We start from the raw sequence: 13,736 nt of genomic DNA, 5'->3' as shown, positions 1-13,736 counted from the left end.
ATTACTATTGTTGTTGTTATTGATGTCATTGTTGGACAGGACAGAGAGAAATGGAGAGAGGAGGGGAAAACAGAGAGGGGGAGAGAAAGATAGACACCTGCAGACCTGCTTCACCACCTGTGAAGCGACTCCCTTGCAGGTGGGGAGCCGGGTGCTCTAACCAGGATCCTTCCACCGGTCCTTGAGTTTTGTGCCACCTGCGCTTAACCCTCTGTGATACCACCCCACTCCCCAGTGTTTCCCTTTTATATATAAAAATAAAATAAAAAGAATCCTAAAAAAATAAAAAATGTTCTGTCTATCCCTTATTTCTCCCCCCTTCTCAATTTCTCTCTGTCCTATCAAATAAAATAGGAAAAAAAAAATGGCCACAGGGAACTGTGGACTTACAGTGCCATCATCAAGCTCTAGTCATAAAGCACTATAGTTGCAGTTAAAAAATATGCTAAAACAGTGCTTGAACCGGGATCCTTACGCTGGTCCTTGCACTTTGCGCCATGTGCGCTTAACTCACTGCATTACCTCTGATTCCGACACAGACTTATTTTATCCACAAGTGTGAATTCCAAACTTAGAGGTTAAGCCAAGCTTCAATAGTAACAGTTTATTAAAAACGACTCAGGTGCTCATAGAAATTCTATGATTGAACTTAGTAGGACTTGATATTTTCCAGAAGAGATATGAGAAATTAGTTAAATGCATCCATAATGAAATTTCCTGGGGTGAATTTCCCACAACCCACTTCCTAAAGGAGAAATCCTCAATACAGTTAAACTGCAAAGTAAATTCATATCTCCTGAAAGAATTATTTATTATTTTCCTTGACCTAACCTAGGTCTAAAATTCCAAGTCACCAAATAATGCAGCGTATATGCTGATCATGAATTTTGTCATTTGTTCTGAAATTTTCTACTTATTCAGGCAGACTCATCCTTTGACTCAGAAGTCAAAGGCTATTATTTCTGGGTGACATGTGGCCTAGTATAAATGACTCCATCTTGTCAACTGAAGATTCTTGAGAAACTTATTCAGCTCTGTTCTCCCTTTTCAATAACATGAAATAATTTGGTCAACAAACACTTGTAGAACAATGGTCCTATGCACAAGCTTATAGACTACAGGCATGAATGTTCAATACCAAACCAGAAAAAAAGGCTAGATTTTATTTATCTCAATTGTTCCAGGTCACCTACTTTTGTTTGACAATATTTAGTGATAAATTTTGAAGTTTGTCAAGAGACTATATTAAATGTGTACAAAACAGATCTTTTGGTTTTCATCACAATCACATATAAACTTTAGTTCATAAGTAAAAATATAGATACCTCCAATGGTTGAAAAACCAAATAAAACCTTCATTTACTTAATTTATCTAAAGAGATTCTCTTTGATGTCAGATGAACCTTGGGGTTGTCATTCTTGGTCATTATCAACATACTGATAAGTAGGATTCCTATATCAGAACATCTTATTTTTCCCTTTCCTTACAAGTTATATTTTTCCTTTCTGAAAATATTTTTATAATGATATAAAGTCCTGATAAAGAGATAGGTAGTAAAAATTCACAGGTAGGCATATAAATAGTTGGGCTAAAGTTCACCAGTCATTCTTACAGCTATTTTTATTAAAAAATTTGATACTGATATCTTGAAATGGTAGTCAGTGACCATATTCCAACTTGAGTTTTATAACTCTGGAGGCTTTCTTGGGACTGAAATGGCAAACAGTGTGGTGCAAAGGCCATGTTGTGGTTATCTTTGCTACCCACAAAAACAGGCATGTTTGGAAGGCTACTCTTGTACAACTTAAATTTTTTAAAAATAATTCTCTTTTCAGCCACCAGGTTCCAGATGCCAGCATGATGCCGACCAGACTTCCCTGGACTGAAGACCCCACCAATGTGTCCTGGAGCTCCGCTTCCCCAGAGACCCACCCTACTTGGGAAAGAGAGAGGCAGACTGGGAGTATGGATCGACCAGTCAACACCTATGTTCAGCGGGGAAGCAATTACAGAAGCCAGATCTTCCACCTTCTGCAACCCACAAAGACCCTGGGTCCATGCTCCCAGAGGGATAGAGAATGGGAAAGCTATCAGGGGAGGGGGTGGGATATGGAGATTGGGTGGTGGGAATTGTGTGGAGTTGTACCCCTCCTATCCTATGGTCTTGTTAAAGTCTCCTTTCTTAAATAAATAAAAAATATTTTTACTTATTATTGGATACAGAAATTGTGAGAAGGGCAGACAGAGAGGGAGAGGGATTCAGAAAGTCACCTGCAGCCCTGTTTGACCACTTGTGAAGCTTTCCCCCTGCAGGTGGGAACCAGGGACTTGAAAGCTGAGTCCTTGTGCACTGTAATATGTGCACTTAACCAGCTGTGCCACCTCCTTAAAAACTTACTTTTTCTACAATTGTGCAAGACCTGGGTCTACAGTGGATTGCTTGTTCCTTGTTTTCTGCAGGGGGCCTCCATGAACATGGAAGATCTGTCACACCATTTTTTTCTTTTTTTAGGCTTTAAAAATCTGTCAAACTTAATATACACAAAACAAAAAATAATGCATAAATTTGCATATATGTATATTAGAGTAACATTTAATTACAAATATTTCTCTTAAAATATATTTGCACAAGCTTTCCACTCTAAATGATTTTTAAAATGATTTTTATGAGTTTTTTCACACTGGTTTATGAAATTATACAATTTCAAGAGCATAGTTTCACATCTTTATGTATAAGTCACCCCACCAGAGTCCTGTCTTAGACCACTCCCCCATAATAGTTCTCACACAGTCTAAGAGTGTTTGCATGTTTTTTGCAAGTTTATTTAACTTAATTTTCTATATTCCACATATAAGTGAACCATCTTGTATTTGTCTTTTACTTTTTTCTTCACTTAGTATAACTTGGAGTTACATCTTTTTTTTTTTTTTCCTGTAAGAGAACCTGACTAAAATTAAGCCATGTAACTGTTACATTAGTTGAACTTTGGTGTCACACCATTTTATTCACTCAAGGTGTTGTTACCTTGTCCTGCACACTGAAGTGTTATCTGCCTTAAAGTATTTTGGTTGTGGACCAGAGTGATGACTGAGCAATAGTATCTCACTTCCTCAGACTGCTAGGGTGAGAGACACTACTCTTTCTGTCTAGCTCCATTTTTGTTGAGTTGTTCTTAACTTCTAATCTAAGACTCTGGGAAACAGAGACTTTCTCCCAAGAAGTCTAGATTCTGAAGTGTGAATGTAAAACTCAGTATTTTCTTGGAACTGTACCTCCAGTCTGAGGGTTCATGGTAATCTACTCAAATACCATTGTTTTGAGGAGACTGGAAGCCAAGACTGAGGTACTCAAACTCAAACCAATGCTAGGATTCTCTGTGGCCTGGATCCCAAGATCTAGTAGTTTCTTGGCATTCTAACCCAAAACCCTAGACCTTGTCTTAGGTGCTTGTGAGAGGCAGCCTAATCCAGGACTCCTGCCTCAGAGCCTTCTGTGAAGAAGTTAGTCAAATAGGCCACCCTCCAGTAGAGTTACTATGGCATGGACTTTCTGTAGATCTAAGCTGAAACTAGAAATCTCTCTGTAGAAATAGCTTAACAAGGACCCTCCAAATATAGAGGAGCTGACCAGGACTTTATTTGAGTAGAAGCTGACACTGAACACTCAACACTCTATGGAGAATTAAGTGAAACCAGGAACCAACTCAATAAAAGCAGACAGGCCAAAGCTCCAGATAAGGGAAAAGAAGTTAACCAGGTGTCCCTTTCAGTAGAGGCAATCTGAACAGGACCTCCAAAGGAGAGAAAGAGGCCAAAATGTACTATCCAGAAGGAAGGAAGGAAGGGGCCAACTGGTATCTCCTGTTCTGAGAAAGGCCAAAGCCAGACATTTTTCTTATGTTGGCAGTGGCTGAGTCAGGATCCTTATTCCAAACATTAACAAGGAGTTCATAATTCCCTTCGTATGGACCTTAGGAAAGACTAACCAAGTTAAAAAAAAAGAGAGAGAGAGAGAGAGAGAGAGAGAGAGAGAGAGAGAAAAGAAAAAAATATATAGCAGTTACCTGGGTGGGTGGGGGGTAGATTGGGAAGTGCACAGATTATGGTAGCTGGAAAGATGTGAAATTTTACTTGGCCCATGTCTGTAACCTTAGGGGAACTGTGGTGGCTTGCAGTGGGGAGAGTGAATATTCAGAACTCTGGTGGTGGGAATGGTGTAGATTCAAACCCCTGTTGATATGTAATTATGTAATATAAACATAAATAAATAAAATAAAAAGCATCAAGGGGAAGTGAATTAGAAATAACACACACACATACACACACACGCACGCACACACACACACGCGCACACACACACACACACACACCCACACCACGTGGAATGAGTTATTGAAAAGGTGAAATAAAAATAGGCATAGGTTAGAAGCTTTCTTGCACATTATAAATTTCCTTAGTGCCACTCAGTTTGAGATTGACCATTTTATAGTGGGTGAAGCTATTGTGTTTTTGAGACTTATAAGGTAAATGTGGGAGGTCACCAAGTCCAGTCACAAGTCACACTAGGTCTCTGCCACCTTGGTTTCTATCCCTGGGCCTCCCATTTCCATCACCAGAATACAAATACTGGGATCAGTGGCAAGGCCTTATAACAAAAATATTGAGATTGCTCACTCTTTCAGACATCTTCCTACCTTGGCAGTTTCCTTTGCAAATTTGATATGTGCACCAAAGGTTAATAGTTGCTTGAGCATGGAGATGAGTACAGCTAGACCAAACTGCTAGAGAGACATGTGCAGGTGGCTTGCAGCTTCTACCTGGATATCTCTCCTCCCCAGAGGGATGCCCTGCCTCAGAAAGACATTCTCCACATGAGATGCCAATGTGAATCTGCCTCCCATTCAACTCTAGCCAGCACAGCCCTGCTTAGCTTCTGAGATCAGAGCAGATTGGGCATATTCCGTATAGTAGAACCATTATGTTTATAATGTATGTTAAAATGAACAATTTCATTTATTCAGAATTCTATCCTTTGATTCTTTTTGCTTTGAACACAAAGGTTCCTAGAACATACAGCCTTATCATTACCAATTTTAAACTGTAACTCAGTGTAAAGATATTGATTGCCTGCAACATCATTCTCCAAATGACAGACACATTATATTCACAGATGTGAATTCCTAACAATGAGGTTAACTTAAGCCTAGTCATTCATACTTTATTAAAGTCATCTAGGGAACCAATGAAACTGTATTATAGAATTTCATAGGACTTGATTATATTGAGAAGAAATTTGAGAAATGAGTGAAATACATCCATAATAGAATTTCCTGGGGATAAACTTCTATCACAAATCCCAGTTCAGTCAGGGAGGAAATTAAAATCATATTTTCTGAAACCTTGCTTTCTTTATTATTTTCCTTGGCCTATTCTAGCTGTAAAATTCCAAATCACTGATAATTCATAGAGGATGCCGATGGCAAATTTGGGCCAGTGTTCTGAAACTTTCTACCTTTAGTCAAGTTCCTCTAAGTGCAAAGAATTGACTTATTTCTATATGGCATGTAGTCTAGCACAAATAACTCTGATCTCATCATCTTATTACTCACAAGATCTTTGTGAGGCTGACTCAGTTTTTTACTTTGTTTCATAGAATGGGCTGCTTTGTTTGGAAATATTTTTCTATTTTGTATTTGTGATTAATAGCAGGTTACAATATTTTAAGATTACAATGGGTGTATACACATCACACCCACCATCAAAGTTCTGGGGCCCCACTCTTTCATCTACCAGAGATAACCATTCAAGTTCTCACAAGCCTTAAAAACAGTACTCTCCTCTACCTGCTCCTCCTCCTCCCCCTCCTCTTTAGAGTATGAATCACTTCTGATCAGCAAACACTAGTGGAACAAGAGCTCTACACTAAAAATCTATAAACTATGGTCATGTGTGTCCATTTCTTCTAGGTTGTCAAATTTATTCGCATATAGGTATCCATAATATCTTCATATGATTGTTTTATTACATGATTTGTAATTTTACTTTCTTCCTTTCTGATTGCTTTTACCATTGCTATATCTTTCCCTTGGCTGAGTCTTGCCAGGGGATTATTTTATTTCTTCCTTTGATGAAGCAGCTCTTGATTTCATTGACCTTTCTGATGACCATTTTGTTTTCTATTTCATTGATTTCCGCTATGATTTTGTGTTCCTGTTGTCTCTAGGGTCACTTTGTTGCTCTTTTGTCACATGGTTAAGTTGGGTTGTAAGGTGGTTTATTTGTGATCTTTCTTCTGGATTTCTATGAACTACCGTCTTGGGACTGCTCTCACTGCATCCCATGATGTCTGGTACTGGCTTCTTCATTTCCCAGGTAATTTCTTTTTTTTTTTTAATTTTTTTAAAAATAATTATTTTATTTAGTAAGATTTTCTTGTTATTGATGTCATCACTGTTAGGACAGAGAGAAATGGAGATAGGAGAGGAAGACAGAGAGGGGAAGATAAAGACAAACACCTGCAGACCTGCTTCACCGCCTGTGATGCGACTCCCCTGCAAGTGGGGAGCCGGGGGCTTGAACCAGGATCTTTCAGCTGGTCCTTGAGCTATGTGCACTTAACCCACACGATACCACCCAATTCCCTCCCAGGCAATTACTAAAAATATATAAATAAAATCACTGAAAGTCACTTTACTGGGAAAAGCTGGGTGTGATATAAGACAACACACACAAAGAGATAGAGAAAAATGTCCATTTTGAAATTTTACATTAAAAGCAATAGGTTGCTTTGGAGGAAAAGGTAGCAACTGGGAAATTTCTGGCAACAACACCTGAGAAAACAAAACAAAACAATTTTTTAACCTCAAATTCAGGAGGCCTCTACAGTTGCTTATACTAGCAAGCAACCATCTACAAACAAACTCACGACCTCCTGCCATTCCATAGTTTGGTGAGGTTTGTTATTGCAGGAATTTCCTAATGCTTATCAGATGAGCCATGACACAAAGGCACTGCTGGCATAATCAGTTATCTCGGGACTAAAAGCATTCTATCCCATACCCATATTTATGAAAACATGATCAATGAACTTGTTCTTTCATCCAAATTTAACTTACATTCCTCCTGCTCTCAGGTGGGGCAGCTGAGAACATTGTCAAGCTCTATGGACCTATATCATCCAGGGCATCAGCACATTAGGAGCCACAAAGGAAAGGATGGCAACATGGACACCTTTGCACTTACAAATGTATAATCCGTGTTGGGGATGGGGGTGCAGCTTGGTCATCTGATGTGAAACAGTGAGGAACCTTTAAAAGACAAAAAGTAGGTGCTAGGGGTCCCTGTCTCCAAACACAGGAAAACATGATCCGGGAGTAAGGAGTGATCAATGTGTGACTTCATTTTTACTGCATGTGTTACAAACACAGTCTTTCTCTTTTATGCCTGAAGCTGTGTTACCCCTGGTTCAATCCTTCACTTATGCAGAAGCCAGATCCCTGTAGTGCTTTGGCCTGTAAAATGTAAAAGGACTTACTAACTGGACATGCACTGGTGTTAACTGAAGATATAGCTCCCCGGTCTTGCTCAGTGACAGAGAGCAGAACTTGCGTGTGAGGCACAGGACACCATCCTTGCCCCTCCTGTGTCTAACTGCTGCTATAACTTCTCTCTAGCTCCACTGTCATATTCATAACTTAAAATGTCTTAACAGAAATAACCATCTTTCTGTAATTTTAGTATTGTACTGCTCTTTTCTTTTCCATCTTTGGTTCACTGTGTTCCTGGTTGGCAGCTTTTGTTACATGTGTGCACTGTAGTGAGTGTGATCTAACTCTTGACAGAGAGAACACATGTCTAGTAAAACATTTCAAAGTTGAAGAATATAACCAATATATCACTTTGGAACATAAGGAAATATAGTGGAGAAAGTGCACTATCTTTCTTGAACACTTTCACCCATGCCAAAGATTTGCTAGAGAATTGTAACATTTCACCCTATTTTATATTCCAACACAACACTTCTCCTGCTCTTCTCAAGAACTTTCTGACTAGAGTTTAATAAATGCATATCCAAGACACTCCAGTAATTAGTGAATCATGATATGACTTTGATGAATACACATCAATCATTTGTGCTAGCAGGGTTTGAGTTGTGGGAAGGTGGCCTTTGATTACATTAGTGTTACATTAAGTGAGTGACATGAACTTTCTTCGCATTAGAACAAAGCAAAGAACCCAAGTCTTGAGTAACTCTGCATAAGCTATCAAAGAAGGCCTAGGACAAACAAAGGGGCAGCTTGATCTGACAAGAACACAGAGTGAAGATGGGCAGATGGAGGAAAGGTGATGAGGGTGAAGTCAATGTGCTGATGTTGGGGGCAGGGATCCATGCACCCCTGTGTTGAAGGGGGAGGAGCTTGCCCCACTGTCCAGGTGGTGGCCCAGGGATATAAAAGCAGGCAGGGGCTGTCTGGAAAGCAGCCAGAAACTCCAGGTTGGCTCAGAAGAGGTGAGCAGTGGCCCACATCATCTTCAGCATCCAGCAAGGCAGCTGCCCAGAGCAGGAGACCCGGGTCCATGATGAAGTGCCAGCTCTCTTACCTCCTACTGGGAGTGTGGCTGCTCCTGTGCCTTCCTCCCATGCAGGAGGGTGCAGAGGTTACATTATGTGGCCGAGATTTAATTCGACACGTTATATTCATCTGTGGCCATAGACCAAAGCGGGAAGCTGGACCATTTGCAGGTGAGAGCTCCCAGTGCCCCCAACCCCCTTCCCCTGTCCTGGCTGCTGTGCTTTTTCACTGGTGTCTGTCTGACTGTCAACCAACCCTAAGAGACATTTACTTAGTCTGCCTGGGAACCCCTTGGCTGTACATATTCAGGCTTAACTGCTAGGTCTGTTCACTCTGAACTTTCCCCTGTCCTGTCAATTTCTCAGGTGGTATGTGAGCCCTTGAATCTCCAACCATAGTCAGGGGGAGTTGGTGGCAATAGCAGCAGTCTTCTCTGAACATCTCTTGGAGGCAGTCACCCCAGTAGGGCAGGCCAGCCTGTGATTTCTCACCTGAGGTGACAAGCAAGCACCTCTCCTCCACCTCTGTTCCTATGAAGTCCTATCTGTCCTGGGCAGTGTAGCCCTGAGAGAGGGGCAGTATTCATAGGAAAGATCCGGCCCGAGTATTTCTCCCTCATCATTGTCAAGTCCACATACTGAAAATTCAAAGCTTAAAGGTACAAATCTGCATCTTGCCAATAATTCAGAAGAGCTAGTCTGGCTACACGTTAGATAGAGATCCTGTTTTTCTGTGAGAAGCTGGCATCATTGGCAAACCCCAAACATATTGCTGGTTCTTTGATTCTAACTTTTGATCTTTCTTTCTACAGAAATACCTTCTTGTAGACTTATAGATTTTGCTGATCATAAAATAGAATGTCAAGATCTGACCCATGCAAATCACATCTTTCCTCCTTTATTTTTTAAAGTCTTTCTTCGGTTTTCTCTTTCTTTTGATTGCATTTTTTCCTTTTCTTTTCTTCTCTATCCTCTCTTTCTTCCTTATTTCCTCTCTCCCTCTAGACTTCTTTCTCACCTCCTCTCTATCTTCCTACCTTCCTTCTTTCCTTCTTCCTCATTCCTCCCTCCCTTTCTTCTTCCATTCCTCCTTTTCCCTCCTTTCCTTCCTTCCTTTGATCCTTCCACCTTGCTTCCTTTTGTTTTAGTTCCTTCCTTTTCTCTTATTTTTTCCCCTTCAGTTTCCTTCCAATCTGTCTCTTTGTTCCTAAAGTTCTCAATATTTACTCCATTTACACAGGTGAAGTTGAGAAAGAGTTTACATGACAGATTTTTGTGTCACAGAAACATGTTTTCTCTTTACTGCTCTCCCCTCCTGTCAGCACAGGAGGCCTGGAAACACCAAGTGCACTGGTAGACTGACATAAGTGAGTGTAGAGAAGGAAGGCTTCAGCTGGTTTCTGAGGGTACCCAGCCTAAATCCCAACCCCCACATTTGCCCAAATGGAGATGCTGATGAACAAGTTCCTTTCCCAGGGATCCCCAATATTGCACAAACTTCATAGAGTACATTAATCCACAGACATCACAACAACATATACTTCAGGTATACTCTCATGCTGGTGGCATTTTGGTTCATGTTCTTTTCTTTTCAATTTATTTTATTTTTAAAATATTTATTTATTCCTTGTTTTATTTGTGTAATTATTATTGTTATTGATGTTTTCATTGTTGGATAGGACAGAGAGAAATGGAGAGAGATGGGGCAGACAGAGAGGGGGAGAGAAAGACAGACATCTGCAGACCTGCTTCACCACTTGTGAATTGACTCCCCTGCAGGTGGGGTGTCTGGACTTGAACCGGGATCCTTATGCCACAGGTCCTTGTGCTTTGTGCCACATGCGCTTAACCTGCTGCGCTACTGCCCAACTCCCTGTTCATGTTCTTCTCATCCATTTTCTGCCTTATGGAAAAATGCTATCAATTTGGATCAGACACTCTGTGGGAGGGAATTTTTGCATAAATGTTGGAAGAATTCCACACTTAGTATTTCCTGTCTACTACATCAAGGAAGATGGAAATTCTACCTTTCCACATGTATCTTAGATTAGCAGGTCACCAGATAGCACCAGGTAACTTAATGATTCCCATCTGTTTTTTTCTCTCTAGTTTTGAGTGTGAGAGAGAGAGAGAGAGAGAGAGAGACTTTCTCCTGCATTTCTAAAATTCCTATGGTAGTGGTAGAAACTGAACCTGGGATGTAGCAGCTTTAGGCAGGAAAGTCTTTTTTTTTTTTTTTTAAATAACCATTATCATAATTTCTAGCCATGCACTGAGTTGGTTATAGATTTCATATAAAGTGAAATGTTTTCTCTGATAACTCAGAAAGTGTTTTTTCATGGAAGAGAACTATTCAGATAAGGGTAACTCTTCTGGGGTCCAGTTGTTGTGTTTGATGAAAAACTGGCTTCCACAAGGGCAGGCAGTCCAGAGTGATCTCAGGAAAGCATTCTTGTGACAGGAGCAAAGATGACAGGTTCAGAGCAAGGGGAGTGAGCAAATCCATATCCAGGAAGTCAGGCTCTGAGCTCCACACCTGCCATTAGTTAGGGGTGCAGATGTCAGTGCGCCAGAGGATTCTGCGTTGATGTATAAATGTGTGAAGGCAGTGGGGCATCTGTGTAGTTGCATTCTATCTAAGCCTCTTGGAATGAATACATTCTCTGGTCTCTTCTTCCATATCAGATGCCATGCCATCCTCCATCACTGAAGATGCAGAAACCTTAGAGATGAAGTTGGAACCAACTGAGATGCAGCCCTCACTGAAGGAGCTGGAACAAGCTGTGTTCAAGTATTCCATTCTTAACTCTGAAGATGTTAGGAAAATTATTGCAGATGCACTACGCTATCTCGAAGAAGGCAGCCACATTCCACCCCAACTGAAAAGTCCAGGCTTAGAGAAACATGTCCGACAAAAGAGGGTCCCTTGGAATCTTATGGACCGCTGTTGTCAGAAGAGTTGTTCTGAGCATGAGCTGTATGAGGCATTCTGTGGCTGGGGAGCCGGGCGATAGTGCACCAGGTTAAGTGCTCATTGTATGATGCACAAGGATGTCTATTCAATCTTTGGCTCCTCACTAAGGGGAGGTCACTTAACAAGTGGTGAAGGAGGTCTGCAGGTATATCTTTCTCTCTCTCACCCTCTTAATATCTGTCTTATCCAACAACAAAAGCAGCAATAGTAATAATGGCCACAACAATGAAAACAATGACCTCAAGGATGTATAGTGCAGGCATTGAACCCCGGTGATAACCCTGGAGGCAAAAAAAGAAAAATAAAAAAACAAAAACAGATTTCTCTATGCATGAGGAGAGGAATGTAAAAAAAAAAGTATTTTTGAACAATTGTAGTTTTCGGTGAATAAAGTCTTTCAGTTGATAATGGTTTTGTCTTAGTTATTATTAGTATAATTGTGGTATTTATTTTTTAAATCTATGAACATTAGGGACAATATACTATTCATTGAGGTGTTTTGTTTTGTTTTGTTTCATTTTTTCAGATCATCTCTGATCAACTGGGCAGTTAATGCAGTTCTAAATCCAGCATGGGCTGGATGAGTCTTTATTTATTTATTTATTTATAAAAAGAAACACTAACAAAACCATAATAAGAGTGTACAACTCCATACAATTCCCATCACCAGAACTCTGTATCCCCTCCCCCCCAATAGCTTTCCTATTCTTTATTCCTCTGGGAGTATGGACTCAAGGTCATTGTGGGATGGTGGAAGGTCTGGCTTCTGTAACTGCTTCCCCACTGAACATGGACTTTGTCAGGTCGATCCAAACTCTCAACCTGCCTCTTTCCCTAGTGGGGCGGGGCTCTGGGGAAGCAGAGCTCCAGGACACATTGGTGGGGGTTGTATGTCCAGGGAGTCTGGTCGGCATCATGCTAGCATCTGGAACCTGGTGGCTAATAAAAAGAGTTAACATATAAAGCCAAATTTTTTTTTGACTAATCATAAACCTAAAGGCTGGAATAGTGCAGATGAAGAGTTGGGGGTCTCCATTTTGTAGATAGCTAGTAGGAACAGGAACATTTTAGTTATATTCCAAAGGGCCTGTGGCTATACTATTTTTTTTTTTCCCCTGAGCCTGAACTCTGAAATGCAAGTGGATCCTAGTTATTGTCTAGGGAGATGATGTCATGGCTGCATAAAGGACCAGAAAACTGGACCAGGGAAGAGAGTAGCTCCCTAATATGGGAAAGGGGTATAAATATTGTTGACTGTAAACCCTATCTATTTGATTTGGTCTGGGGCCCATATTCAGTTTAGGAGCCTATGTAACCTCTGCTTCCTTGTAGATCCGAGCTCACAATCCATGGTCATAAGTCGGAACATTCCAAACTGCCCTATATCGACCCATCTTCCTCAGGTATAGCATAGAGTATGTTGTCCACCCTCCCTTTGGATGGTGGAACATTCTCTACTGTTGTAGATCCAAGTTGAGGGCAAGGTCCTATAGGGGCTCACAAAGGGGTCTATTGTGTTGTTCCTGAAAGAGATGATTGGTAACAATGGAAAGAGGGATTTATTCGAGTACTAGGCCCATCATGTCTGTTGGGAAACTCAGGATTCCTCGAATAGGGCCCCAGCTGATGGGGTGGCCTGACAGTGACTAAAGAGTCATTGTTAAAGTATGCCAGTCTCTTGATGGGCTGGATGAGTCTTAATGTAATAGGGGTTTGATGAATTGCATTCTTCTACCAGTTTTACTCCAGACTTTATGTCCAAATATCCTCTAACCCCTTCTTGAACATCAAAGTAGTTTAATAGCCAAAACCACGAGTAGAAGTACACTTTCTAACAGATTACATACTAGAAACTAAAAATTGTTGCTTAATTATTGCTTAATTAGATAGTGATTAAAACCTGAACTTTTCTGAGAGATTTTAAGATCTGTTTGTGTCTAATTGAAGTTGGAATTGCCAACAATCAGAGTGAAACTGCGTCCATATATTTTAGATGAAACCATCCAAAGTCTCAGGTAGATCTGTTTTCATAGTTCCACCCTTTATGACTGAAGAACATCCATTTTCTGTTTAGGGACAAGTGTGGAATGATTTAGAGGAGTGAATATCCCATTCAGTATCATAACACCAGTATGAGTGAGTGCAGGATGGGGACACACATCTGTACTCACCGTGTTAGAGCTCATTGA

At 40.6% G+C, this 13,736-nt stretch overlaps 2 protein-coding genes across 2 annotated transcripts in view; one reads left to right on the top strand and one right to left on the bottom strand.

The window, feature by feature from the left end:
- Positions 1–13,736, bottom strand: part of LOC132540855 (prorelaxin H2-like) — a 256,765-nt gene that overhangs the window by 223,905 nt on the left and 19,124 nt on the right. The gene's annotated exons all lie outside the window — the stretch shown is intronic.
- LOC132540719 (prorelaxin-like) lies at positions 8,484–11,738 on the top strand. Its single transcript, XM_060198919.1, has 2 exons — positions 8,484–8,744; positions 11,286–11,738. Exons 1-2 carry the CDS (start codon positions 8,579–8,581, stop codon positions 11,585–11,587), a joined length of 468 nt encoding a protein of 155 aa, XP_060054902.1. The 5' UTR covers positions 8,484–8,578; the 3' UTR covers positions 11,588–11,738.

The sequence above is a fragment of the Erinaceus europaeus genome, chromosome 10 (assembly GCF_950295315.1).
Source record: "Erinaceus europaeus chromosome 10, mEriEur2.1, whole genome shotgun sequence".
In the NCBI taxonomy this organism is placed as follows: domain Eukaryota; kingdom Metazoa; phylum Chordata; class Mammalia; order Eulipotyphla; family Erinaceidae; genus Erinaceus; species Erinaceus europaeus.
Note: the sequence above shows the minus strand (reverse complement) of the source record. Positions and strands in the feature narration are given on the sequence as shown.

Bases quoted from the DNA above. Each gene is read 5' to 3' on its own strand.
- LOC132540719 (XM_060198919.1), top strand. From the start codon at position 8,579: ATGATGAAGTGCCAGCTCTCTTACCTCCTACTGGGAGTGTGGCTGCTC. The intron at 8,745-11,285 runs GTGAGAGCTCCC...CCATCACTGAAG, and splicing joins GGAAGCTGGACCATTTGCAG to ATGCAGAAACCTTAGAGATG.